Raw genomic sequence first — 27,192 nt, forward strand, 5'->3', positions numbered from 1 at the left:
GTCAGATCAGCTTTTAAAAAGCACGGGATGAATCCTTAACATGGAAACACACACCGCATGGACAGACATGCAGTCAGTCCAGTCAGACGTAGCTAATGCTTATAGCAGAGTTCAAAAAGCAAAAGTGTCTGTAGTCAGGAGCCCAACCTACCGGTGATTTAACGGAAACAGAGGGGTGTGATAGCAATCCAGTCAGGGGGCTTCTTTCACCCTGACACCATTACAGCAATCAGTTCACCCTGATCCCCTTGGCTTCCTCTCCTCTCTCATCCCAAAGGCATGCAGGCCGATGGGTTAACCAGCAACGGGAAACTGCTCTCAATCACTCCAGGAATCAGAGGAGTTAATGGGATTGCAGTGAAGTAAAATGGAATCTGTGTAAATGGTTGACAGTCAGCACGGACACAGTGGGCCAAAGGGCCTGTCTCCCTTTGTCTCTATGATTCTAATGGGGAGAACATTAGAGCAACGCAGAGAAGCTGCAGGAACTCAGGTCAGGCAGCATCTTTGGAGGAATTGGACAGTTGACCTTTCGGGTCAAGACCCTTCAAAGTTCGAAGTAAAGTTTATTATCAGAGTATGTACATGTCACCACATACAACCCTGAGATTCTTTTTATGCGAGAAATCCATACAACAGTAATGTAACTGTAAACATCAGGAACTCTAAACTGTAAACAAGCTACAAATGCGGATATAAATAAATAGCAATAAATAACAAGGTAAAAGAGTCGTTAAGTAAATGTAGTCATCCCCTTTTGTTCAAGAGCCTGATGATTGAGGGGTAGTAACTGTTCTTGAACCTGGTGGTGTGAGACCTGAGGCTCCTGCACCACCTCCCTGATGGCAGCAGCGAGAACAGAGCATGGGCTGGGTGGTGAGGATCTTTGATGATCTCTGCTGCTTTCCTACAGCAATGTTTCATGTAGATGTGCTCAATGGTTGCGAGGGTTTTGCCCGCGATGTGCTGGGCCGTATCCTTTGTTTGAATCCAGGCCAAAGTTCTCAACTTGAAATGCAAGCTGTCCAATTTGCCCCATGGATGCATTCTGATCCACTGTGTCGCTCCATTTTTTTGTGTGTTGCTTCAGATTCCAGCATCTACAATCTCTTCTGTCTCCAGAATACTTTAGGTTGGTAACTCATTGCCTCATTTCAAACTAATGCTGTTTCTTGTTTATGATGCAGGGTAGCCCCGGGCCTCCAGGTGACCCAGCTCTAACAGTAAGTATTTCCTATTCAGCACACCCAGTGGGGGGTGGGCTAGGATTCTGGGTGGCGGGGGTGGGGGGGGAGGTCAATGATCATTTTGCCCTACGCAATCCCCAGCTCTCTTTTGACATAGCCAAGATGATTCAGCACAAGTCCTTGGAGATTCTGCTTTCCTCCACTTGCCATTGGCAGCCCCCTTTCCATTCAGACAGAACTCCGCAATCTGATTGGATGATTCCTGAATGTTGGGCAAGCAAACTTTTTACCTTCACCCACCTGCCAAGCCTTCTCCCTCATCTGGCTGCACCAACAATATTTTTACAGAGTAACTGGGGAGGGAAACACTGGACCAGAAACAGTCACTTTACTGCACTGGTGCTTAAGTTGACTCTGTGCTGGAGGCCAACTCCCATTTTATGTTTGGCTTGAAACTGCAACATTGCCTGGAGTGCTGTGCCAGTCTTCCTGACTTAGCCCCGCAAAGGGATAGCGTATGCTTATGGAGGAAGTGCCTCAGGTACAAATCATGGCACAGGCTGTAATGGCATGATGCCCATAGAAGGAGAGCTGGAGTTTCAACCATGGAATCAGAAGAGATCAGGACCTGGGTCATCATGAGGGAAGGAAGGACCGCTTGGTTAGCATCAAACAAGTGGCATAGGGAAGTTAACCTGATGACTCCAGTAACAGTCTGGTCCACCTACCATTCATGACCAAAAGATTTTTACATGGGCGTTGGACAAGTTTGTGTTCAATAAGGTTTGCTGCCCCTCAGTGACTGTCTGCTATAAGGTAAGCATGTTTGATGTTCCAAGTGCAGACGCAGTGCTGGGTGACGGAATACTACTTAATGCTCCTCCATTACTTTCTGCTGCTGTACTTGGATGGGCGCACAAAAGCATCATGGTTAATCCTTTAGACTGAATTCCTGGACTTAATCCAGAGGTGCAAGTTCAAATCCCACCAGGGCAACTCAAAAATTTTAATCCAAATAATTAAAAAAATGTGGACTTGAAAGCTGGTATCAATGATAACATCCTTAGGCAGCTGGATGAAAGTAAAATCGAGGGCTACATGGGAGGGAAGAGTTAGGTTGATCTTGGAGTAGGTTAAAGGGGCAACCCTTTGTGTGCTGAAAGGCCTGTACTAGTCTAGTTCTAAATTACCTCTTTATTGTAACAACCTCTCCGGATCACTAATGGTCCATCAAAGGAAAATATTTCTGGTCTCGTCTATTTGTGACTCCAGGCCCAGTGAAGTGACTGCATCTTGTACTTCCTTGTTCCAGGGCAAATTGGGGGAATGAGGTGAGTGGCTGATTGCTGGTTCTCCCAGTTACGTCCACATGAAAAGAACAAATAACTGAAACAAAAAGTCCCAGAGCAATCTGGACCCAACCTTGGGTCTGAGCAGTGAGATTTGAGGCATCTCCAATCTTGTAAGCAGCCCCGTATCCCTTAAACTGGTAAACTGCCAACAGCTGATGGAAACAGATGTTGAAAGAAGCAGAGTTAGCGTTTCTGAGTCAGGTATATCTCTCCAGAAAGATGTGAACACTAGATTTCTGATGGAAGGTCAGTGCTTTGAAGCGTTAATTCTGTTTCTCTGTGTTTCCAGCATTTCTATTTTATTTCAGGTTTCTAGTATCTTTTGGTTTTGCTTTTAAGAAAACAAACGATTTGCAACAGAGGGGACTTGATCAGTTATTGAGTGTTTCCTATTCCACAGTTGGGAGCTGATAGGCAGTAGGCTAGGCAAGGTGATGGAACAGGGCTGAAGCTTTGCCTTTTCCAATTTAGATCCATTTGGTGAGCACTAGCTGGTCATCTCAAGTTCACTGACTCCATCACTGGAGTGCTCTCCTTGGTTGGATTAAATGCTGTCTGCTCCATAGAACTCTGAAACTTCCTAGACATGGCGAAGAGAATAAATTAGTGTTCCTTTCAAATCCTTTGACTATTGTCATTAATTGGATATTAAAATAATGGGGATGAGATTTCCCTGGCTGTGAACAATAATCCAACTGAGTCAGATTCTCTTTCCAAATGGACTCGAGAAGACGATATCCCTAGTGGGCCCACGGAGGGTGGTAGTGGCCCAACTGGTTTGATGAATTCGTCAGCATCTATAGAGCTTGCAGAAAGCTCCTACCATTTCAGCTGACACATAGTATTGTCCCTGGTCTTCTTTTCGTTGGGTTTCTGTGGAAGTTCTCCTCTGATTGCTCCTGTCGCTTTATTCCCTAGGAATGCGATGTGATGATGTACATTCGGGAGACTTGTGGATGTTGCGGTGAGTCTGGCGGTTCATACACGGAAGATTTTAACATGCAGCTGCATTGTAGAGGCATTTTCCGGAGGGTCTTTCTACCAGTAGAGGGAAACTGGCAGAAGAGACCAAGTGTGCTGTACATGCAAGTCAACACATGGAGGTGCCAGCTTGTCACGGGATTTCCACTTGACTGATATGGACATGACATTGGGTCAAATCTTCCATAACTGGAGCATTGACTACTCCCCTGCTGTTGCCTCTAGCAGAGTCTTGGGTGCAGTCATCCACTGGCTGGGCAACTCTCTGTTCAATTGCAGGGCTAACCACAGTATAAGTGGGCCCACTCTAGTCATGAGATTGGGGTTGACCAAAGTGGGTTATCTCACTAGTTGTTTAAGTTCTTTTGCAATAACAGCATAAGTGGCGTGTCTTCACAACACCAAGACATTCTACAGGATTGGCTGTTTCTGTTGTCCTCCCGCAACCCTACGTTCTAGTGATTGCTTTTTGGATCTCTGAGTTCAGCAATCGGCAGTTTCACTGATTTTGGGTTAGACTGCTTACATTCACAAATCTGTCAAAATTCTTTCAGAAATGTTTACTTGGCATATTTAAACTTTATCACTTTCCCTCTTCTCCTCTCTCCAGACTGTGAGAAGCAGTGTGGACCACTGGATATCGTGTTCGTCATCGACAGCTCTGAGAGTATTGGACTGACCAACTTCACCTTGGAGAAGAATTTTGTCATCAACACCGTGAGCCGGTTAGGGTCGATGGCCAAGGATCCGAATTCTAAAACAGGTCAGCAGCTCAGGAAGGCTTCCTTATGCAAATTAACCCCTAATTACATTAATGGGAACTTTCTTCACATAATCTTATGTTTTAAATCTTCCCTATCTATAACTTAGGTCACTTGAACTAGTCTATTGCTTTATTTTTACATTGTGCCTATCTCATTCATAGAATTGCATAGCAAGCATTGGCCAACAGTGTTGCTCACTTACAACAATCCCTTTTGTCTACATTAGGACTATATCCTTCTATATTTTACTCTTTGTCAAAATGCCTCGGAAAGAATAGTAGTTATATCTGAGTCTACCATTTCCTCTGGTAGTGTGCTCCAGATATCAAACTTCATTTGCAAACTCTCGGCTTTCTGCATTTGCAAATGTCACCCTTGATCAGGACCTAGAATTAGAATGTAACAATCCTAATGTATTGTGCCCTGTACATTGCCTCTGTGCTCTGCAGTCTATTTGGCTCCCAGTATTCTCTGGGGTTTCTTGCTCTCCTAATTACTCTGCACTATACGTTAACCTTCTGGTGTTTGCTGAACCGCAGGAGCCCGCATTGGTGTTGTCCAGTACAGCCACAATGGAACATTTGAAGCCGTACAGTTGAATGACCCAAGAATCAACTCCCTCTCGGCATTCAAGGAGGCAGTCAAGAAGCTGCAGTGGATTGCAGGTGGGACGTGGACCCCGTCTGCCCTCAAGTTTGCCTACGACAAGCTGATCAAGGCCAACAAACGCGAGCACGCTAAGGTCTTCGCTGTGGTGATTACCGATGGGCGCCACGATCCGCGGGATGATGACACGCTGCTCACCTCCCTCTGCCAGGGTGATGTTATCGTTAACGCCATTGGCATCGGAGACATGTTCTATAGGGAGCAGGACGACGAGACACTGCGGTCCATCTCCTGCCAGCAGAATGGGCGCGTGCAGAAGATGAACCTCTTCGCTGACCTGGTGGCTGAGGAATTCATCGACAAGATGGAGACATTCCTCTGCCCTGGTAGGTCCAAATCATGGGAGGTAGCTCAAACATGTCTTCAGGAAGTTTGAACTACTTCACGGTATCAATCTCCCCACCCTTTGCTCAGTGGCTCATAGACTTCTGTTGTAGACCCTACTGTTAAATTTTTGACTAAATCATCCTAGGGAGATGTATGGAGTGGTTGAGCTCAACAGTATTGGTGGGGAGACTGATATACACACTCAGAAAGGATTGATTGATGGGATAAAGAGTCAGAAAAGTGAAGGAATGCTCCTGTGAAGCTGGTTAACCGCGCCACCACCCCCCCCCCCCACCGGAATTGTTGTCTTGGTTGAAGAGAAAGCAGGTTTTAAATGAGGCACTCCTCACTTTTTTTCCATCCCTATCTTTCCTTAACAAAACAAGCTTTCAAATCACTTTAAAGCAAACACAAGAGACTGCAGATGCTGAAATCCGGAGAAACCAATAATTCACTGGTCAAACAGCATTTGTAGGAGGAAAGAAATCGTTGATGATTCAGGCCAAAACCCTGCATCAGCACCTCCCACCCCATCTCCCTGACCTCCCCCTCTCTTTGTTTCACTACCTTTCCATATGGCTCTTGTTCCTTATGTGAAAATTGAAACCATTTGAAAGACAGCCTGGCTTCCTATGAGGGTTGTGGTGAAGGTAAAACCAAGGTGTTTAAGTCAGAGTTGGATGTATGGTTAGAGCTGGGGGGACATTTCTTTTAGATTGAGGTGGCTTTTCTCCTTTCTATCTATCTGACTCTACCACTAAAGATTCATTGTAAAATGTTACACAAATTTATATGGGATGGGTATACAAGATCAAATCCATCGGCTGGGGAACTGTAGAAAGACTGGAGCCTGGATTAGTACACATTACTTGATAGGCAGGGGATGAATGTGTTTAACTGAGGAGATTGTTAAATTTATTTCTGGGTCCTTGCCAAAGGTGTGAATGGTTTTTACATCCTGTTTCTCTTTCTTTCAGACCCTGAGCTGATCTGCCCTGATATCCCATGTAAAACAGGTATGTTTCAAGTAACTCAGAGCCCACTAAGTAACCGCATCACTTTGAGACATTGGCTTATTCACAGAGAGTAGGAAGGCAGGACATTGACAGAATTCTACATTTAGGCTATATATGAACAGTTTAGGGAACTAAATAGATTGTTTTTTACTGAACTGGAACCTTGTCTATAGCACATGAAGTATAGATACAGTATGTAGGCAACAGATAGTCTTCTCCTACCCACTGGGCTTTTCTTTGTTTTTAATCTTAAAAGAATTCATTGAGGCAACTTTAACAGAAAATAATAATATTGCCTAAGTCTTGAATTGGAAATTTAGGGCACTTTGCCCATGTGGATTGTAGAGGCATTTACCAAATCGTATTTTTATATATATAATCCAGAGCCAAAGGTAAGAATGTTTTACTGCTTAACGAACAACTCATTGATGAAAGGGTGTATCAGTTGCTTTGAAATGCAGCCAATCACTTGAACATATCCATCTACGTACCTAAAATTACCAGCTAGGACTGGGTAAGAAAACGGTGTGAGTGAAGTTCCATCCCTTTGTTTGGGCATCTAACCATGGAGACAGGTGGAAAACAGGCCCTGCATCCTGGTCTCTCTACCCTGCTGAAAGGAAGGTTCAAATGGGCTGTCGGGAAAAGCTGAAACTCCTTTTGGTTCTGCAGTCAATCCTTGTGATAAATTGATCAGCTGGCCTGTGTTGTTCCAGTGGCCAGCTTGTGGTATATATAGGCCACTTGCCCGTGGCAACCCTTGTCCAAGCATGAAGCTAACTGGCTGCATGTGCTCAACTGACCTTTACAGCAAGCCCGAACATGGACTGCAAGAATGGCCAGGGCTGAGCTGACCATAGAAATAACTGGATGGATTGGACCATGGAATGCAGGAAGTGGGTGGACGCTGAAGGGAGTGCTTGGTGTGTATTGTAGGATCATTGTTTACCAGTGTATGCTACAGAAGCATATGATCAGTAAATGAACCAGATTTCTTTATACAATGAGAAGATTTTGCTGTCCTATCAACAACTGCAATAGCTTGAGAGTTTTGCGTGGCTTTCAAGGAGTCTTGCGCATGCATTATTAAAGCAAAGCTACCTGTAACCTTCCCCATTCTTGCTGCAAACCTAACCTCACCGCAGACTCTCCTTGGTAACAATGGGACTGGAAAGATGCTTGTCTTTAAATGGGAGAACTTCGTTTGGTTGTTGTACTCACACCTCTCCTGTGTTACCAAATGTTGGGAGCTGAGCGAGCTCACGCATGCATATGACTTCAGTGCTCATGATCAAAGACCAATTGAACTTGAAGGTAGAGTACTGGGTTAATTAGCAGTGTGGAGGAACAGAAAGTTCTTGGGGGGTCCTGTCCACCGATCCATCAATGTTGATGCACAATTTGATAGGGTGCTTAAGAAGGCGGATGGTGTGTTGGCCTTCATTAGTTGGTTGGTTTGAGTTCAAGAGCTGCGAGGTAATGTTGCAGCTCTATAAAACTCTGGTTCGATTACACTTAGAGTATTGTGTTCAGTTCTGTTTGCCTCATTGTAGGAAGGATGTGGAAACTTTACAGGGGGTACCAGGATACTGTCTGGATTAGAGACCATGTCTTATGAGGATAGGTTGAGTGAGCTGGGGCTTCTTCTCTTTAGAGTGGAGGAGGATGAGAGGTGACTTGATGGAGATGTACAAGGTGATAAGAGGCAGAGGTAGAGTGGACAGCCAGAGACTGTTTTCCAGGATGGAAATGGTTAATGCAAGAGGGAATAATTTTAAGGTGATTGGAGGAAAGTCTAGGGAGGATGTCAGTGGTAGTTTTTTCACACAGAGAATGACAGGTAGTTGCTAAGTCTTGCCAGGGTTGGTGCTGGAGGCAAATATAATGGGCACGTTCATGACACTTTTATATAGACATACGAAGGAAAGAAAAGTGGAGGGCTGCGTGGAAGGAAAGGGTTCAATTCATTTTGAAGTGCGTTATAAGTTCAGCACGTTATCATGAGCTAAAGGGCCAGTACTTTTCTGTACAGTTGTACGTATTCCCTGTGATTATACATCCCAGACTTGGCAACCTCAGGAGATAACTTTTCCTATATTTTAAAACAGCAATATTCTGTAGTTTTAGAAACTTAGACAATAAGACCGGAACAGAATTAGGCCATTCTACCCATCCAGTCTGCCCCACCATTCCTTCATGGCTGATCCCGGATCCCACTCAATCCCATACACCTGCCTTCTTGCTATATCCTTTGATGCCCTGACCAATCAGAAAACTATCATCTTCCACCTTAAATATGTGCATGGACTTGGCCTCCACTACAGCCTGTGGCAGAGCATTCCACTGAATCACCACTCTCTGGTTAAAAAAATTCCTCCTTACCTCTGTTCTAAAAGGTCACACCTCAATTCTGAGGCTGTGCCTCTCATTCTGGGTACCCCCACCATTGGAAACATCCTCTCCACATTTCACCTTACCTAGTCCTTTCAACATTCGGTTGGTCTCAATGAGATCCCCCTGCATTCTTTTAAATTCCAGTGAGTACAGGCCCGACACTCCTCATATGTTAACCCTTTCATTCCCAGGGTCATCCTCATGAACCTCCTCTGGACTCTCTCCAATGACAACACATCCTTTCTGAGATATGGGGCCCAAAACTGTTGACAATTTTCTAAGTGTGGCCTGACTAGTGTCTTATAAAGGCTCAGCATTATCTCCTTTCTTTTATATTCTATTCCCCTTGAAATAAATGGCAACATTGCATTTGCTTGCTTTACCACAGATTCAACCTGTAAATTAACCTTCTGGGAGTCTTGCATAAGGACTCCCAAAGTCCCTCTGCATGTTTGATGTTTAAACTTTCTTCCTATTTAGGTAATGGTCTGCATTATTGTTCCTTTTACCAAAATGCATTATCATACATTTCCCAACACTGTATTCCATCTGTCACTTTTGTTTCCCATTTTTCCAAATTTTTCTAAGTCCTGCTGCAATTGTATTGTTTCCTCAGCACTACCTACCCCTCCACCCATCTTCGTATCATCCGTAAATTTTGCCACAAAGCCATCAATTCCATTATCTGAATCATTGACAAACAATGTGTAAAGTAGTTGTCTCAATACTGACCTCTGATAAACACTGCTAGTCATGGCAGCCAACCAAAAAAGGCCCCCTTTATTCCCATTTGCTGCCTCCTGCCTGTCGGCCATCCCTCTATCCATGCCAGTATCTTTCCTGTAATGCCATGAGATTTTATCTTGTTAAGCAGCCTCATGTGTGGCACCTGATCAAATGCCTTCTGAAAATCGAAGTAAATGATGTCCACTGCCTCTCCTTTGTCCACCCTGCTTGTTACTTCCTCGAAGAATTGTAACAAATTTGTCAGGCAAAATTTCCCTTCATGGGAACTATGCTGACTTTGACTTATTTTATCATTAGTCTCCAAGTAACCCTGAAACCTCAACCTTAAATAATAGACTCCAACACTTTCCCAACCACTGAGGTTAGGCTGAATGGCCTGTAATTTCCTCTTTTGCCTTCATCCCTTCTTAAAGAGTGAAGTGATATTTGTAATTTTCCAGTCCTCCGGGACCATGCCAGAATCAAGTGATTCTTGAAAGATCGTGATTAATGCATCTGGTATTTTTTCAGCAACCTCTCTCAGGACTCTGGGATGTAGTTCATCTGGTCCATCTGACATATCCTGTTAAGACCTTTGAGTTTGCCTAGTACTTTTTTCCTTTGTAATAGCAATGGCACTCACTCTTGCTCCCTCACGGACCTCTGGTATGTTGCTAGTGTCTTCCACAATGAAGATGCAAAGTACCCATTAATTTCATCTGCTGTTTCTTTGTCCCCCATCACTACCTCACCAGCATCATTTTCTAGTGATTCAGTATCCTTCTCACCTCTTTCTTACGCTTTATATAGCTGAAAACAACTTTTAGTTTCTTGTTTTATATTATTGGCTCGTTTGCCCTCATATTGCCCTCATTTAGCTTTTTAGTTGCCTTTTGTTGGATTTTAAAAGCTTCCCAATCATCCCCACTCACTTTTGCCACATTATATGCCCTTTCCTTGGCTTTTATGCAATCCTTAACTTCAATTAATTCTCCTCTTTATCATCCAAATACTGTGGGTTGTGGCTTAGCAAGAGTACTTTTGCTCCCAGGTTAGAAGTTTGTGGACCTGTCAGACCTCAAGCTGAAGTCAAAGTCACACCAGGATGTGGAAATTGAGTGGGGGGAGGGGTGCACTGCATTATCAGGGATGGCCATAATACCATAAGACATTGGAGCAGAATGGGGCCATTCTGCCCATCAAGTCTGCTCTGCCAGTCCATCATGGCTGATTTATTATTCCTCTCAACCCCATTCTCATGCTTTCTTCCCATAACCATTGACAACCTTACTAACAAGAACCTATCAACCTCAGCTTTAAATATGTCCAACGACTTGGCCTCCACAGCCATCTGTGCATTGAATTCCACAGGTTTACCACCTTCTGGCTGAAGAAGTTTCTCCTCCTGTGTTCCAAAGGGACATCCTTGTAATCTGAGGCTCTGTCCTCTGGTCCTCGAATCTCCTATGATAGGAAACATCCTCTCCACAGCTAGGCCTTTCAATGTGCTTCAATAAGATCCCCTCCCCATTCTTCTAAACTCCAACAAGTACAAGCCTAGGACTATCAAATGCTCCTCATACATTAACCCTTTAATTCCAGGAATCATTCTCATGAACCTCCTCTGGACCCTCTCCAATGCCAGCATCCTTTCTTAGATAGGTGTCCCAAAACTTCACAATACTCCAAGTGCAGTCTGACCAACCGCTTATAAAGCCTCAGCATCACATCCTTGCTTCTATGCTCAAGTCCTCTCAAAAAGAATGCTAAAAGAATGCTCCCTTTCGGCACCTTTGAATGATACACCAAAATTCCACTGTCAACGTTTTCCAGAGAACCATTCTGAAGAAGCTTTTTGAACTCTCTGTAATCTGGCGAGCTACTGGTTTATCTCATTGCTGTTTGTGGGACTCTTGAGAGAGTGAAAAGCATTATAAATAATGTGCTTTATGTATTTTCTAAATATTGCACATAATGTTAATACCGTGCAAGTCCCTTTCTTCCTTTCCCCTCTTCACCCCAATTCTTCTTTTTAATCCGCTTCCTTTTTGCTCCTTGTTTTCTTGAGTTCCCCTCTCTTCCCTCCTTTTACAAACTTGTCCATTTCACAGTGGCTTCCACATTGGTAACTCATGCTCCCGTACAGGCCATGGTGCTTTTTCCCGGCATAAGGAGCAATTGTCCATTCTCCTCGTCGACTGTGACCGGAACGACTTGGAGAGGAGCTGTGCAGGTTTACTGGTAACTGAGTAAATGGTATCCTCCGATAGCCAATGCCAGCAAGCCTAAACTCTTCTTTTTAATCGTTTTCAGATGAATTTAACAGTAACGATGCATATTCAGGTAACCCGTTCTTCCCAGGGTTTGAGGGTTACCCTGAGAACTGGTTAACCACAAGCCAGGAATTAAGATCTCAGGACTACAGCAAACTGGTGGCAACCATGGCCTACACTGCAGGGATGGCCAAATTTGCCAGCGGAGAGGAACGCAAAAACTGGACAAACTTATTCATAGATTCTTTTAAAAAGGTTTACAGAAACATAACAGGGAATACCGAAAAAGCACTCGAGCTGTGCTAGGGGACGTGGCCGAGACTGCTTTACGGCACGCGCTGGTTCCCACTGTGGAAAGCCAGCTTGCTTCCCATTCCGAGCCTTGCATGCTGTCCCTCTCTCCAAGTCTTTCGCAGCTGTTCCGCGGGGCCAGTCTGACCAGGCCCAGATTTTCCCAGCTGCTTTAACAGTTTGCCGCAGGCTTGGGATGGATCCCAGGACATTCACAGCCCATGAAGCCTTTGCAAGCTGTTCGGCCCACTGACTCCCTGATAGCTTCTGGACACTTGCATTCCTCAATCTGGCTTTCTAAATACCAACGGAATCTGCTGGGATGGTGGGGGGGTGGGGTGGCGGCGAGCGGTTGTGGAAATTTAGCAGTGCAAAGACCACTGGGACTAAAGTGGATCTCCGGGAATTCAGACTGAACGCATCTGGAGTTCAGGGTGGGAGTGAGGTGACTTGAAATCTGTAGTTGGCTAGGGCTTATGAAGTAAACCTTGCTCCAATGTGAAATAAGAGTAGAAATTCTTGGAGATTACCTAAAGAATCTGCATGCAGACTCTAAAATTGGACCTTGAAGCTCACACCTCTGGTCTGATGTATCTCCAGAGCCTACATCATCTCTAGCACCTCCTCGTCACCGGGCTACCAGGCAAGTTGGGTATCTTCCCAAGTTGATTGGAAAGGGATTGGCCTCCCTTTGTCCCAATAATTGAACCTCAGAGATAGATTGATTTTTTCTTTCTGCACACTTCATGTTTCCTTCTGTGATTTTTGTTTTTATCTTTCTCCTGGCATGGCTGTGTCCTGAGAATTGACCTCCAGGACACATCCAAAACTTACCAGGCCTGACAAGCTGAGCTGAAGGTGGGTGGGAGCCTCTGGAATGTGAGCTCTTTGCTCCCCACCCCACCCGTAACCCCACCCACCACCTGAACTCCTCAGATGCCAGCAGTCTGTGTAGTATTTCCAGCAGCATCTGGCCCCCACCACTCTGCCTACCTCTGTGCACCCCCACACATATAAGGAGCCTGCCGGCGATGCCTGCTTCTGTCTGTTTGGATGCGGTTTTTTAATTGATGTATATGTATTATTCAATAAACGATTCATTTCATTCTCAGATGCTGGATGATGTCTTAATAGAAAAGAACAAACTTGCATTAGCTAGTGATGTCAACTGTGGTTGCTGTTCCTAATGCAGAGCGGCTGGCAGCCTGTTTCCACACAGTGAGATGCAACAGACAGCTTCATGACAATAGCCAGACCACCATCTGCTTTCACCGAAGTTGGTTGAGGAATAGGTATCAGGCAGGGCACCGGGTAGGGGCGGGATTCCTCCCCTGTTGTCGGCTGTGAGCATGTGAGGTGAGGACATGTGAGCTCTGCTTTCGTGCTCTGGTTCTTCTGATTGAGAGTGAGACCACAATGGACCAACTTGTGCCCTCGGGCCTTGCACCCTGTACTGACGGAGCGGAGGGGGACATCTCGCGGAGTACAAAGCAGTCTTTGTGCTTTGAGAGTGGAAGGGAGGTTAAACTCTGCCTCTGCTGAGGGTGTGGGTTTTGGGGAACGCCGGTCGGTGAACCTGCATTGGGAGCCCCCCCCCCCCCACCCCCCGGCAGCTAGTTTCAGCAACTGTGGGAACTGTCTACATCGCCATTTTGGAAAGCCTGTGCTGATGGTAATGCCCACCCCAAGGGCTGGCGCACTGTGATGGTGAAGGTAAAATCCTTCCTGCTGCTCTGAGATGCTTCCCGTCCACCCTTGTGAGTTCTACTAAAATGCTCCATTAAGCTGCCTGGAGCAAGAGTGCAAAGCAAAGGCATTCTGAAAAGACAGAGTTGGTTTTTGTCATGGAGGATAAAGGGGATCAGTTTTTGGTGCACCAATTTGGGGCAGATCGATCAGAATTGCTCCAGACCAGAAGGCAGGCCCACAGGGTCCAGGTGGCCATTTCCGTGGACCTTGTGGCTCCATGGGGCACGTGGAAAACACCAGCCATGTAATGCAGTGTTGCTTCAGTTGGGTCATTGGAAGGAGTGTAAGAGATAAAGCGGGCATCCTCTGCCATTTCCTCTCTGGTGGGTCTAAATGTCACGCACCCAATGAAAAGGAGGGAGGAAGAGTGGGTGGTAGGTAAAGGCCTCTTTTTTTTCCCCACCAGCAAGATAATCAAACACCTCTCAGAGTCCAGCAGAACAGTGTGGCAGAAAGTGACGTTAAGTGAAGAGGTCTCAGTCCTCTCCAGGACTGCTCCTGATCTCACTGCATTTATTGGTGAATGGGCTTTGTTCATTTTCACACCTTTGTGAGGACAAGTTTCCAATGGTAAGTAGGCTCCTATAAAGTCACAGGATTAACTGCAGAGAGCAGCATATCACATATGGGATATGGAGGGAGGATATTCCAGTCATCCTCACTGGACTGGTTACCCAGATCCCCCTCTCCTCCACTCCCTTGCATGGCCATTGTAAGAAACTTGCCCTCCCACTAGAAGAGGAACTTGCAATCTAATTCTCAAAGGGGCAACTCCATAAACCTTTGATGGTCTATCTAAAATCCACTAGACGTAGATCTATCATGTCAGCTGAAGTATGGGTGCCTAGAGAGGACATATGTGCCTTTGAAAAAAAACATTGGAAACTCTCTAGCCATATGTTACCAGTTGCTAAGTGATGTTTTCTCCCCGGGGCTGCTGTTCAGTTGGTTTACACCCATGGTGCAACTACTTGGCCCATGGTCATTGTGTGTATCCCATGGTTACAGAAACGGGAATTCTGCAGGCTTTTCCTTTGCTGATCTTATGCAGGGCTTTATGGAAAATTGGGGAAGGAACTGCAGATTCTTTAGTCATAATTCTGTGAAAGCCTGCTTGATCCAAGAACCATGCCTTTTGAAGTTGTAAGTGTAACTCCACTGTTTGAGAGAGGCGGGGGTGGGGGCAGGTGTGGAAACAAGGCTGGATAGACTGTTATCAGCGGTGGGCAAAGCTAGAGCAGTTATAATTGATTGAAGAAAACTAATGTGTATTTGGAAAGTGTAAGTCTTGCCTAACAAACCTCAGTAAACTTAGAAAAGTGCTAAATGATTGAGTTGGATTGATGTTTAGAATATATTAAAATTTACAATCTGACGTAATAAAGTTGGTAGAATGGAAGACAAGTTGTTGATTTAGACTGGGCATTCATTAGTCAATAGAAAATGGAACTGGAATAATTGGCTGTGGTATAACTTGAGGCTCTGTGCTGGATCTTCACCAATCACTGATGATTTATATGGCATGATAAAAAATATCTAAACTTGCTACTCAAATTGATAACCTTTAGAGTGTACAGTTTGTGTACAATTAGCAAGTCATAGTCAGAAGCATAAACTAATTGTACTGATGTGTTAACTTCCAGTTAATGAGCTAGATAATGGAGAGAGGGTGAAGCATTGCTTAGACTGCACCCTCAGAAGGGATATGTTGCTCTTGGGAACAGAATGTCAATTCAAGAGGAAGCTGCCAGGGCTCCTCAGAGTTGGATTATGTGGAAAGGTTGCATTCCTTCTCGAGACTTAATTGGAAGCTGCTCAAAACATTGACAGGATAAACAGAAGGAAGCTATTTTCACTAGCGTCTGCCTCCTGAATAAAGAGGCTTGATGGTATTTGGGCCTGGGAGCATTTCCTCGCAAAATAGGAGGGAATCTGAGAGCCCTCTGGCAATAACCTGGAGATCAAATGGTTATTTTGGAAATTTTTGAGATGGTTGGAATTTTGACAGCTAGAGAAGATGAAGTTTTTCTACGGAAAACCGATGGAAGCCGCAGGATTCTACTTGGCCTGCGTACTAAACTTTCAGCGTAGATATGGAGAAACTATTTTCTCTTTAATGGAGGGAAAGACAAGGGAACATAACAGCAAGAGTTTAGCCTCTGAAACAGATGACCTGGCTGTTATTCCACTACAGCTTGCATGGCCCTGCTGTGCAGCGATTCCAACTGTAGGTGAAACTCCAAGAAAGTAATCACTTCCAAGGTCAAAGAACAGAGTTAATAGAAAAGAGCAAGGTTTATTCTCTGCCTTGGGTGGTTACTTTCTTACTTACAATTTGTGCTGGGGTTTCCTGATGGTGCCTGATGGTCAGAATTAGAGTCAGGTTTGTTTTCACTGACATCTGTTGTGAAATGTCTTGTTTTGCCACAGCATCACAGTAAGAAATGTCTAAAAATAAATTAAATACGTAGTGCTAAAAGAGAGCAAAGATAGTGAGGAAGTGTTCACACGTTCGCAGTCGGTTCAGAAATGTGTGGATGGTGGGGAAGAAGCTGTTGCTGAAACATTGAGTGTGTGTCTTTGGGTTCCTGTATCTCCTCCCTGATGGTGGTAATGAGAAGAGGGAATCTCCTCGCTGATGGAGATCCTTAATGATGAACGCAGCCTTTTCTGAGGGCCGCCATTTGAGGGTGTGCTCGATGGCGGGAAGGCCGGGGCCTCTAGTGGAGCTGGCCAAGCTTACAACCCTTCCGGAACTTTTTCCGATCCTGTACAGCGGCCCCTCCTTACCAAATTCCGATGCAGCCAGTTAGGGTGCTGTCCACTGTACATGGGTAGGATTTTGCTGGAGTTTTGGGTGACATGTCACATCTCCTCAAGCTCCAATGAAATACAGCCAGAGCCAGTCCTTTTGTAATTATTTCAATATGTTTGGCCCAAGATAGATCTTCAGTGATGTTGACACCCAGGAACTTGAAACTGTTCACCCTTTCCAGTGCTTATCCCTCAGTGAGGACTGGTGTGTGTTCCCTCGACTTCCCCTTCCTGAAGTCCACAATCAAATCCTTGCTCTTACTGACGATGAGTACAGGGTTTTTGCAACACAGTACATAGACACAGTGTCTATGATTTTCACTATAACCATGCATACATGGCTTAGGCATAGTCAATAAACCCAACTTTGAGTGATTTGGGATGGATGGGTGAGGGAGAGAGGGGGTAGTACCTTGTTGGACCTAATGTGCCCCTCTTGTTTGACCCAGAGCTGGCCGTTGCACCGTGCACACAACGTCCGGTGGAGCTGGTCTTCATGATCGATGGCTCCGAGAGGATGGGTGCGACCAACTTCGGTCTGGTGCGCGAGTTCGTAGAGAAGGTGGCATCCGAGTTGCCCCTGGCCAGCAGCAACAACGATGACCTGAGGGCCCGCCTCGCCGTCCTGCAGTACGGGGGTGAGACGGAGCAGCAGGTGGTCTTCGGTCTGAGCTACAACCTGACGGAGATCATGAGCTCCCTGGCTGCGATGACGTATCTGGACTCAGCCTCCAACGTGGGCTCTGCCATCATCTACGCCATCCGCAACCTCTTCCAGAGACCCACCAGGCAGGGCTCGGAAATCTCCTTCGTCTTCATAACGGACGGCACCAGTGGCAACAGGAGCCTGGTCGAGGCAGTGGACACCATGCGTAAACACAATGTTGTGCCCACGGTGATCGCGGTGGGTCAGGACGTGGACATGGATGTCCTGCTGCAGATAGGGTTAAGGGAGAGGGCCGCTATCTTCCAGGCCAATGACTACTCCCAGATCAAGGAGGAACCCTTCTTCAACAGACTCTTCAGGTGGATCTGTTAAGGACTTCAAATCTGAAGCCCTACACTCCCTGGAAGGTTGGCCCCAAGTACCTTCATTTTATATTAGTTTTATGTTATTCAGGAAAAGGTAAAACAAGGTGCTTTGTACTCAAGTAATTATTTTTTGGTCCTTATTTTCCTCCTGTCACTTTGTACATTTCTTGCTCACCAAGTCTTGAGAATCGCTAGGAGTTGCCCATTCCAATTGAACGTTTCCTTGGGGCGACTCTGCCTCTGAGCTCCTGTCAGTCACTTAGGAAGCTCATGCCTGTGGCAACTCCATCACACCTACTGGAAAAGCAGCTTCTATCCCACTGGCACTGTGCCTCATCTGACTTTTTTTTTCTACCAAATAATAATAGAAATTGTATAGAGCCGTTCTTATCTTTAAAACAAAGACACTAACTTTTTTTTTAATGCCACTTTAAATCTTCTCTTTTGTCCAAAGAGGTCACCTGTGCAGGTATCCTACAACACCAGGTCAGTCCTGAAAGTAAATAGGAAATTCCTGGAGCTGCGAAGACAGTCCTAGAGATAAGGGAATTCCTGGAAATCCAAGGACAGTCCTGGAGATTCCTTATGATGCAAGGACAGTCCTAGGTGTTAAATAGGAAATTCCTGGATGTCCCAGGAGAGTCCTGGAAATTAAATAGGAAATTCCATACAATGCCAAGACAGCCCTGGATATGAAATAGGAAATTCCTGGAGATGTCGTGGCAGTCCTGGACTGGAGTTCTCTCCCCTTGTGCCTCTACCCGCCATCGAAAGCAGCACATTGTTTTACTGTTTAGTAACTCCTTCATTGAAGTGTGCACTGTTAACTTGAATTTCTCTGAGCAAACTAGGGAGTATCAATTGATGCCAAAGTTTGAGATGGAGGCCAGCCACTTGAATTGAAGCTTCCTTTTCCTCCCACTGCCTTCCGTCTCCCTCCATCCCGTCACCTCCAATCTCAGTGTCCTTTCCTGGCAGCGACATTCCATCAAGCTGCCTACTCTTAACGTACTGTAGGGTAGCCAGAGGGAAGTACAGGCCATTGGATAGAAGGGTGAAGAGTATACTGGGCACCCTAACACGTTACCTAGACTATGTTCCCAAATACTGCTACGCTTGGCCTGTCAGCAGCGTGCAGTCTGTGATCTGTCCAGGTCAGTTTAGTCCTTGCCACTGAAAGCGCCACTGTTTAAACTGTGCAGTGTCCTATAACTGACCAATAGCCACAGCACACCATGTCATTTTCAGAGTTTACTGACCTTGGGAGAAAAATTTGTGCAATTAGATCAGTTCACATCTCAAAATAAGACGATAGGGGCGACGAAAAAGGGAATAGCTTGTCCTTAAGGGCTGTTATGTTTTGTGTGGATAAACCCTCTTAACCTCCTCACTGTCTTTGCTTAGCGTGGGACAGAACATGGGCAAAGTCAGTTGCAGGGCATCAGTCCCTGGGAACTGCAGAAACTCCATCATGTGGTTAGGCCATGGTTTCTGCCATCCAATCCAGCTGCCAAAACACACTTGCGCAAACACTTATAAAAGTATTGGGAAGATTTTGGATAAAATGAGTGGAATGGAATGGGCCATTAAACTTTGTAAGTCACTTGATGTCATTATATAGATTTAAGCTTGATAAAGGTGCTATTTTTATTCTGATGGTAACAATGTGTTGTGGGACTTGGGAGGCTGCTTTCTCCTCACCAGCAGGTGGCGGTATTGTGCAATGAGTGTCCTTTCCCACTCAGTGAACTTTCAGATTAAGTTCAAAATTCAAAGTAAATTTATCACTAAAAATAATAATAACACATGAATGAGAAATAAATATCAAGCACATGAGATGAAGAGTCTTGGAAAGTGAGTTCATAGTTTTATGGGAACAGTTCAGTGATGGGGTGAGTGAAGTTATCCCCTATGGTTCAAAAGCCTAATGGTTGAGAGTAACTCTTACTGAACCTGGTGGTATGATTCCTGAGGCTCCGGTGCCTCCTTCCTGATGGTTGAGGAGTAATAACTGTTCCTGAACTTGGTGGTGAGGATTCTGAGGCTCCTGAACCTCCTTCCTGATGGTTGAGGAGTGATAACCCTGAACCTGGTGGTGAGGGTCCTGAGGCTCCTGAACCTCCTTCCTGATGGTTGAGATAACCCTGAACCTGGTGGTGAGGGTCCTGAGGCTCCTGAACCTCCTTCCTGATGGTTGAGATAACCCTGAACCTGGTGGTGAGGGTCCTGAGGCTCCTGAACTTCCTTCCTGATGGTTGAGATAACCCTGAACCTGGTGGTGAGGGTCCTGAGGCTCCTGAACCTCCTTCCTGATGGTTGAGATAACCCTGAACCTGGTGGTGAGGGTCCTGAGGCTCCTGAACCTCCTTCCTGATGGTTGAGATAACCCTGAACCTGGTGGTGAGGGTCCTGAGGCTCCTGAACTTCCTTCCTGGTGGCAATAGGAAGAAGAGAGCATGGCCTGTATGGTGGAGGTCCTTGAGGTGAAGGCAGTCAAACAGATAATGGGCGATTGCATTGAATGAAATGAACCCAAGTCATTGGCTCTCCCAGATGCTGGCAAGATCTTCCAGGGCCTTAAGTATTTGTGGTTGGTTTTGCATACAGAAGTTTAGATATGGTGTAAGGTGACTTGCCCTTGCTCAGTGTACAATCTGAGGTGTATTTGAAATAAAAATCTCCTGAGCCTCCCTCACCAAACAAGCCTCCCTCACCAAACAACGTCCTTGTGTGTCCTGTCTATTGCTGGCTCCACACACAGAGTGGCAGAGAGTCACCCTTCAGTGTCAAATGTCCAGCAGATCAGTCCTCTTCCCTAGTATCTGGCTCATAGAGGATCCGTCAGCACAGTGAGGCTCATCAGACTTGTTGGGTGAGACAGCCACCCTTTGACACTGAGTCCTGGTGGGCTTAGCCTGTTTACTATTGGAGAGCCACAAAGCTTTGTAATATATATTTCTAGAGAAACAAACAAAAAATTTAGAGGTACTCAACAGGTCAGGCAGCATCTTTGGAGAGGAATAAGCAGTCAACATTTTGGGTAGAGGCCCTTTGTCAGGATTGGTGAAGGGTTCAGGCCCAAAACGTTGACGAGTCCTGATGAAGGGTTTTGACCTGAAACGTTGACTGTTTATTCCTCTTCGTAGATGCTGCCGAACCTGCTGAGTTCCTCCAGCATTTTGTGTTGGTTGTTCTGGATTCCCAGCATCTGCAGAATCTCCTGTGTTTATCATTTCTAGAGAATGTTATTTTTTGCATTGAAATAGTTGTTATCAGTTGTTCCACAAATGTATTTTCATACAATCTGCTGCATCCAAATTTGAATAGTTCTGTATTGAATACCAAATAAATAAATGGATTTTACAAAATATCCCTTCCGATCTTTGGATAATTTGCGTAGGAGTTTACCGATAAGCCATTGTCAGTGTTTTAAGTAAGTTTGTTATCGGGTCTGTTACGAACCCCGTAACTGGGTCACTTACCAACAAAGATAGAGAGGTCCGTTGAAGTCTGGTGATAGTATTTTTAACAGTATTTATTCGTAAAAATACACAAAAATAATATCAATGCAAATATACAGATAATATACGTTGTCAATAATAAATCTAAAAGTGCGGGTATAATAATAATCAATAAGAAATAAGCTCTGTCGTTGTCTAGGGGATAATGTATTGTCCGATGGAAATATAAAGTTCACTCAGTTCATGCAGGCTGCAACCTTTGGGGACTGCTGGGTTGCAATGGTTGGAGAGAGAGAGAGATTTTGGGAGAAAAACTTGCCGATTTTCCTTTTATGATTTCGATCCGTCGGAGTCTCGTTGATGTGGCCTTTCACTCGTGGCCCCTCCTTTAGCTAAGCCGTTCTTCTGTGGTAAGGCCCCAATCCCAGGCAAGGGAGGAAGCACATGGGCCCCGCCGTCTTTTGCTATAAAACGCTGTCACTGGATTTCCAGCGTTTCTCCTGGTGCGTCTGAAGGGGTTGTTCCTCAGACCCTCTTTTATCCTTACTCACGGGGTCTCAGATGTCAATCAGGTTGGGATGATGCAATCCCTCAACCAGCCCACTCTGGTTGTCCCCTGAGGGGCTTCAATGAATAGTACAGTACTCAATACACAATTCTGTCTCCAAGAGACAATAGCTGTTATCGTTTTCGCTAAGGCCAGGACACATTCCAAACCTTGTGGATTCTGCATGTCTCTCTCTCATTTCCTGGGTCCCAGACCTGAATTAATAGCGATCTTGCGATTCTCAAAAAGGAGGGGGCAACTTTGTACCCTTTGTCCCCTCAGAGTTGCGGCACATTCGTAACAGGTCATAGAGATAGACTGAACTGAAACAGGCCCTTCAGTGCTCCAAGCATCAGCCACCATTTTGCTTGTAACACCAGTCCTCTGGTAATCCACTTTATTCTCCCCACATTCTCGTCAGCTCCTTCTGCCATTCACTAGGGGCAATCCGTGGCAGACAACTAACTCATTGACCAGCTTGTGTTTGGGATGTGCGAACAAACCCACGCAGTCACAGGGGAAATGTACAAAATCGACACAGGCAGCAGCTCAGGTCAGGTTTGGACCTGGGGCACTGGGACTGAGAGGCAGCAGCTCCGCTGACTGCTCTGCACATTATTGCTAAGTAAGTGTGGCAGATTTCCAAAACCACTGTTTTAAAAAGGACTGGCCCATGCACACTTCTTCCTGAGCCCACCACCCCCTCTGAGGCAAAGGCCACTGACAGTAGCTTGGCAGAGTTCTCTGTCCTGGGCCAGTCTTTCAAGTTGTGCCCAGGAGTAGACCACCTCCTTTCATTCCTCTGCTGGGGATGAGCTCTTCAGAGCTCCTGTTGGCATCTCTGTAGCTCTGGGTTTTTATGGGACGCAGGTTGCTGGCCCAATGCCTAACCCTCTTCCTTTCACAGCCAGACTTGGGACTATCCATGGTGGAGCTAATCCCAGAACTGGCTTATATCAATATTTTGAACCTCTGCGGGCTTCCCCTTGTAATAAACAAGTTCCAATTTTACAGATGTCCATGAACTGATTTTGTCCTTAAGTCAGAAAATACAGCAACATCACTCAACATTGTAACCAGACCTCCGATGTATTGCGATGAGAGATTTCAATAGCATACAAGGCTGATAAGAGAGAACAATTACTAACAGTGGGGAGAGAGAAGAAACTAGTCCTGCTGTTCATAAGATTTAATAATATGGGAACACATTTGGTATGTACAGCTGCCCACAAGTTGAACGTCTGTAACTTGGGGATAGCTTATATCCAATATATCACAATCTAGTCAAAGATTTACTATATTCTTTGGAGCGTAGAAGGTTGAGGGGGGACTTGATAGAGGTATTTAAAATTATGAGGGGGATAGATAGAGTTGACATGGATAGGCTTTTTCCATTGAAAGTAGGGGAGATGCGAACAAGAGGACATGAGTTGAGAGTTAAGGGGCAAAAGTTTAGGGGTAACACGAAGGGGAACTTCTTTACTCAGAGAGTGGTAGCTGTGTGGAACGAGCTTCTAGTAGAAGTGGCAGAGGAAGGTTCAATATTGTCATTTAAAAAAAAAATTGGATAGGTAGATGGACAGGAGAGGAATGGAGGGTTATGAGCTGAGTGCAGGCTGGTGGGATTAGGTGAGAGTAAGCATTCGGCACCGACTAGAAGAGCCAAGATGGCCTGTCTCTGTGCTGTGATTGTTATATGGTTATGATTGAGCCTCCACAACTCCCCAAGGCAAAGAAATCCAAAGATTCATCACCCTCAAGGTGAATAAATTTTTCCTCACCTTACTTCCAAACAATTTGCCCTTTATTTCGATGTGCAACTCTTTGTTCTAGATTCCTCAGCCAGAAGAAAGATCCTCAATGCACCAAGCATATCAAACCTTTAAGAAATTTTGAAACCTTAATGAGATCTCTCATCCTTCTTAACTGAAAACAATCTGGGCCTAATCTATTCAGTTTATCTTCAGTCAGCAAACCTACTAGGCCTGGAACCAGTCAAGGGAATCTTCCTAGATCTCCCTCTACAGCAAGTCCATCCTTTTTGAGGTTAGGAGATCTGAGCAACACAATACTCCATCAGGGCCCAATGTGCATTTAGTAAAACATGTACTCAAATAGTTCTTTTCATTTACCCTCCAAACTGCTTGCTAGACCTGCATGCTGGTTTTAGCCATTTACTCTATGTACAGGCCCCATTACCTGGTATATCACCATTATAAAAAAATACTGTATTTTGTACACCAACGTGGGTGACCTCACATTGTTCCACCTTGTATTTCACTCAAATTCTCTCCCATGCACTGCTTGTGTTTATCCCTTTGAAACTTCTAGGTCCTCTGCACTAGTCACAATGCCTCCCAGTATCTCCAATAGCACTGAGATGTGCAATGTCTTCCAGGATTGGAAACCCAATCACCCAAAGTATTAATTATCAGATCAGAATCAGGTTTAATTTCATGAACTATGCAAGAAGTATCTGCAGAATACGTAGTGCAAAAAGAGAGGGAAAGAAGTAGTGAGGTTGTGTGTGTGTGTGTGTGTGTGTGTGTGTGTGTGGGGGGGTGGGATGGGTCTGTGTGTGTGTGTGTGTGTGTGTGTGGGGGGGGGTGGGATGGGTCTGTGTGTGTGTGTGTGGGGGGGGGGATGGGTCTGTGTGTGTGTGTGTGTGTGTGTGGGGGGGGGTGGGATGGGTCTGTGTGTGTGTGTGTGTGGGGGGGGGTGGGTTGGGTCTGTGTGTGTGTGTGTGTGTGGTGTGTGTGTGTGGGGGGGGGGTGGTCGGTCTGTGGTATACACTGCATCAACTCACCAAAACTCCCTTGGCAATATTTCCCAATCCACAAAACAGAATGCATGAGTACACCAGAAACAGAAACAGGAGTAGTCCTTAAAGGGCTTGAACCTGTTCTGCCAGGTCCAGTGTTGTTTCTTGTCCTGTCTCCTGCTTTACTACCGTGTTCCCTGCTTCTCCTGGTCTCCACAGTTCTCTCACCCCGGAATATACTTTAACTCTCTAGGTAGAGAAATCTGATGATTTACAACACTCAGAATAAAAGAACATCTCTTCCTCTTGGAAGTCAGAGATCTAGAGGCTGAGACTGCGATCCTTGTCTTCCAATCCAGGAGGTACTCGTCATCTACCCTGTCAATCTCTCCCGATAATTACATCATTGCTGATTCTTCCAAACTCCAAGTAGACAGCCAGAGAATCTATCCCAGCCTGGAAATATGAAGTGCCATCATTTTAAGGTGATTGGAAGAAATGTCAGAGATAAGTTTTTTTTGCACCGAGAGTGGAATGCCCTACCAGGGGCAATTTGAGTGGCAGATACATTAGGAGTATTTAAGAGATAGGATGCGGATGATAGTAAATATGGATGGCTGTGTATGAGAGGAGGGTTAGATTGATCTTAGAGTAGGCTAATTGCTGACAATAATGTCATGGGCCAAAAAGTCCATACTATGCTGTAAAGTTCCATGTGGGGAAATTTCATTCAAATTCATGTACCAGACTGATTGGAAATATTCCACTACTGTTTCCTCTTGTAATGGTGAATTAATTCAATCCTTTGACTAATAGCTCAGGCCAGTGCAACATCTGTCGTCTTATAACATTAGGCTCCAAGAAATACAGTCGTCCAGGCCTCGCACAGAGTGAACCACTCTACCAGACAGAGATACTCTAAAATGAGCATCTGGGGCTTGGATTAGGCAAACGTTGCACCTATCTGATCCTCTATGCTCTAGCTAGAGCTCATCCTACAGCAAATTAGACCACAAGACCGTAAAACAGGAGCAGAATTAGGCCATTTGCTCCATTGAGTCTGCTCTGCCATTTCATTGTGGCTGATCTAATTTTTCTCTCAGCCCTAATTTTCTGCCTTCTCCCTGTATCCCTTCATGCCCTGACCAAACAAGAATCTATCAAAATCTGCCTTAAATATACATAAAGACTTGGCCTCCACAGCTGCCTGTGGCAAAGAATTCCACAGATTCACCACTCCCTGTCTAAAGAAATTTCTCCTCATCTCCATTCTAAAAGGACACCCTGTATTCTGAGTCTGTGTCCTCTGGTCTTAGACTCTCTCATCATAGGAAACATCCTCTTCACATCCACATCCTCTCTATCAAGGCCTTTCACCATTCAATAGGTTTCAGTGAAGTCACCCCTCATTCTTCTGAATTCTAGTGAATACAGGCCCAGAGCCATCAAACACTGTTCATATGACAAGCCATTCAATTCTGGAATCATTTCCATGAACCTCCTTTGAATCCTTTTCACTTGCAGCACATCCTTCCTAATACAAGGATCCTTAAGCTGCTCACAATGCTCCAAGTGAGACCTCACCAGTGCTTTATAAAGGCTCAATGTTACATCCTTGCTTTTATATTCTAGTCCTCTTGAAATGAAAGTTAACATTGCATTTGCCTTCCTTACCAGACTCAGCCTGAAAATTAACCTTTAGGGAATCCTGCACAAGGACACCCAAGTCCCTTTGCATCTCAGTTTTTCTCCATTTAAAAATAGTCAGCCTTTCATTTCTTATACCAAAATGCATGACCATACACTTCCCAACACTGTATTCCATCTGCCAGTTCTTTACACATTCTCCTAATCTGCCTGTCCTTCTGTAGCCTCTCTACTTCGTCAAAACGAACTGCCCTTCCATCTATCTTCATATCATTTGCAAACTTTGTAATAAAGCCCCCAATTCCATCATCCAAATCATTGACATAACCTTCAAAGAAGTGGTTCCAACACAGACTCCTGTGGAAAACTATGCGTCATCAGCAGCCAAGAAGAAAAAGCTCCACTTATTCCCACTCTTTGCCTCCTGTCAATCAGCCAATAATCTATCCATGCTAATATCTTTCATGTAATAGCATGAGCTCTTACCTTTTTAAGCAGCCTTGTGTCTGGCACCTTGTCAAAGTACTCTGAAAATCCAAGTAAACAACATCCACTGATTCTCCTTTGTCTGCCCTGTTTGTTATTTCTTCAAAGAATTCCACATACTTCTCAGGCAAAAATTTCCCTTAAGGAAGCCATGCTGTCTTTGACCTTTTTATCATGTGGCTCCAATATCCTGAAACCATATTCTAAACAATCGATTCCAACATCTTTTCAACAACTGAAGTAAGGCTAACTAGCCTATAATTTCCTTTCTTCTGTCTCTCTCCCTTCTTGAAGAGCGGAGTGACATTTGCAATTTTCCATTCCTCCAGAACAAAGCCAGAACATATTGATTCTTAAAAGATCACTGCTAATGCCTCCACAATCTCTTCAGCCACCTCTTTCAGAACCATGGGGTATAGACCATCTGGTCCAGGTGACTTATCTGCCTTCAGACATTTGAGTTTCCCAGGCACTTTCTCCCTAGTAATAACTTCACACACTTCATGACCCCTGATACCTGGAGCACCCATCATACTGCTTGTGTCTTTTACAGTGATACAAAACACCTAATCAGTTTGTCTGTCAGTTCCTTGTCCTCCATTACTACCTCTCCAACATCATTTTCCAGTGGTCCAATACCCACTCTCACCTCCCTTTTATACGTTATGTATCTGAAGAAACATTTAGTATCCTGGCAGGTACAGGTATTGATTAGAAC

The 27,192-nt window shown here is 45.0% G+C and overlaps 1 protein-coding gene across 4 annotated transcripts in view; it reads left to right on the top strand.

The window, feature by feature from the left end:
- The window catches only part of col6a2 (collagen, type VI, alpha 2), a 74,989-nt gene extending 54,049 nt beyond the window's left edge, over positions 1-20,940 (top strand). For 3 of the 4 annotated variants that reach the window (XM_059967346.1, XM_059967347.1, XM_059967345.1), the window contains exons 24-29: positions 1,188-1,223; positions 3,458-3,503; positions 4,131-4,283; positions 4,824-5,276; positions 6,255-6,293; positions 16,990-20,940. In XM_059967346.1, coding sequence (XP_059823329.1) covers positions 1,188-1,223; positions 3,458-3,503; positions 4,131-4,283; positions 4,824-5,276; positions 6,255-6,293; positions 16,990-17,579 — 1,317 coding nt within the window. In that variant the 3' untranslated portion in view covers positions 17,580-20,940. Of the gene's footprint in view, positions 1-1,187; positions 1,224-3,457; positions 3,504-4,130; positions 4,284-4,823; positions 5,277-6,254; positions 6,294-11,726; positions 12,902-16,989 lie in introns of those variants that run through there. The other variant, XM_059967348.1, reaches the window with a different exon arrangement.
- The last annotated feature ends 6,252 nt before the right edge of the window (positions 20,941-27,192 follow it).

This window comes from Hypanus sabinus, chromosome 4 (genome assembly GCF_030144855.1).
Source record: "Hypanus sabinus isolate sHypSab1 chromosome 4, sHypSab1.hap1, whole genome shotgun sequence".
In the NCBI taxonomy this organism is placed as follows: Eukaryota; Metazoa; Chordata; class Chondrichthyes; order Myliobatiformes; family Dasyatidae; genus Hypanus; species Hypanus sabinus.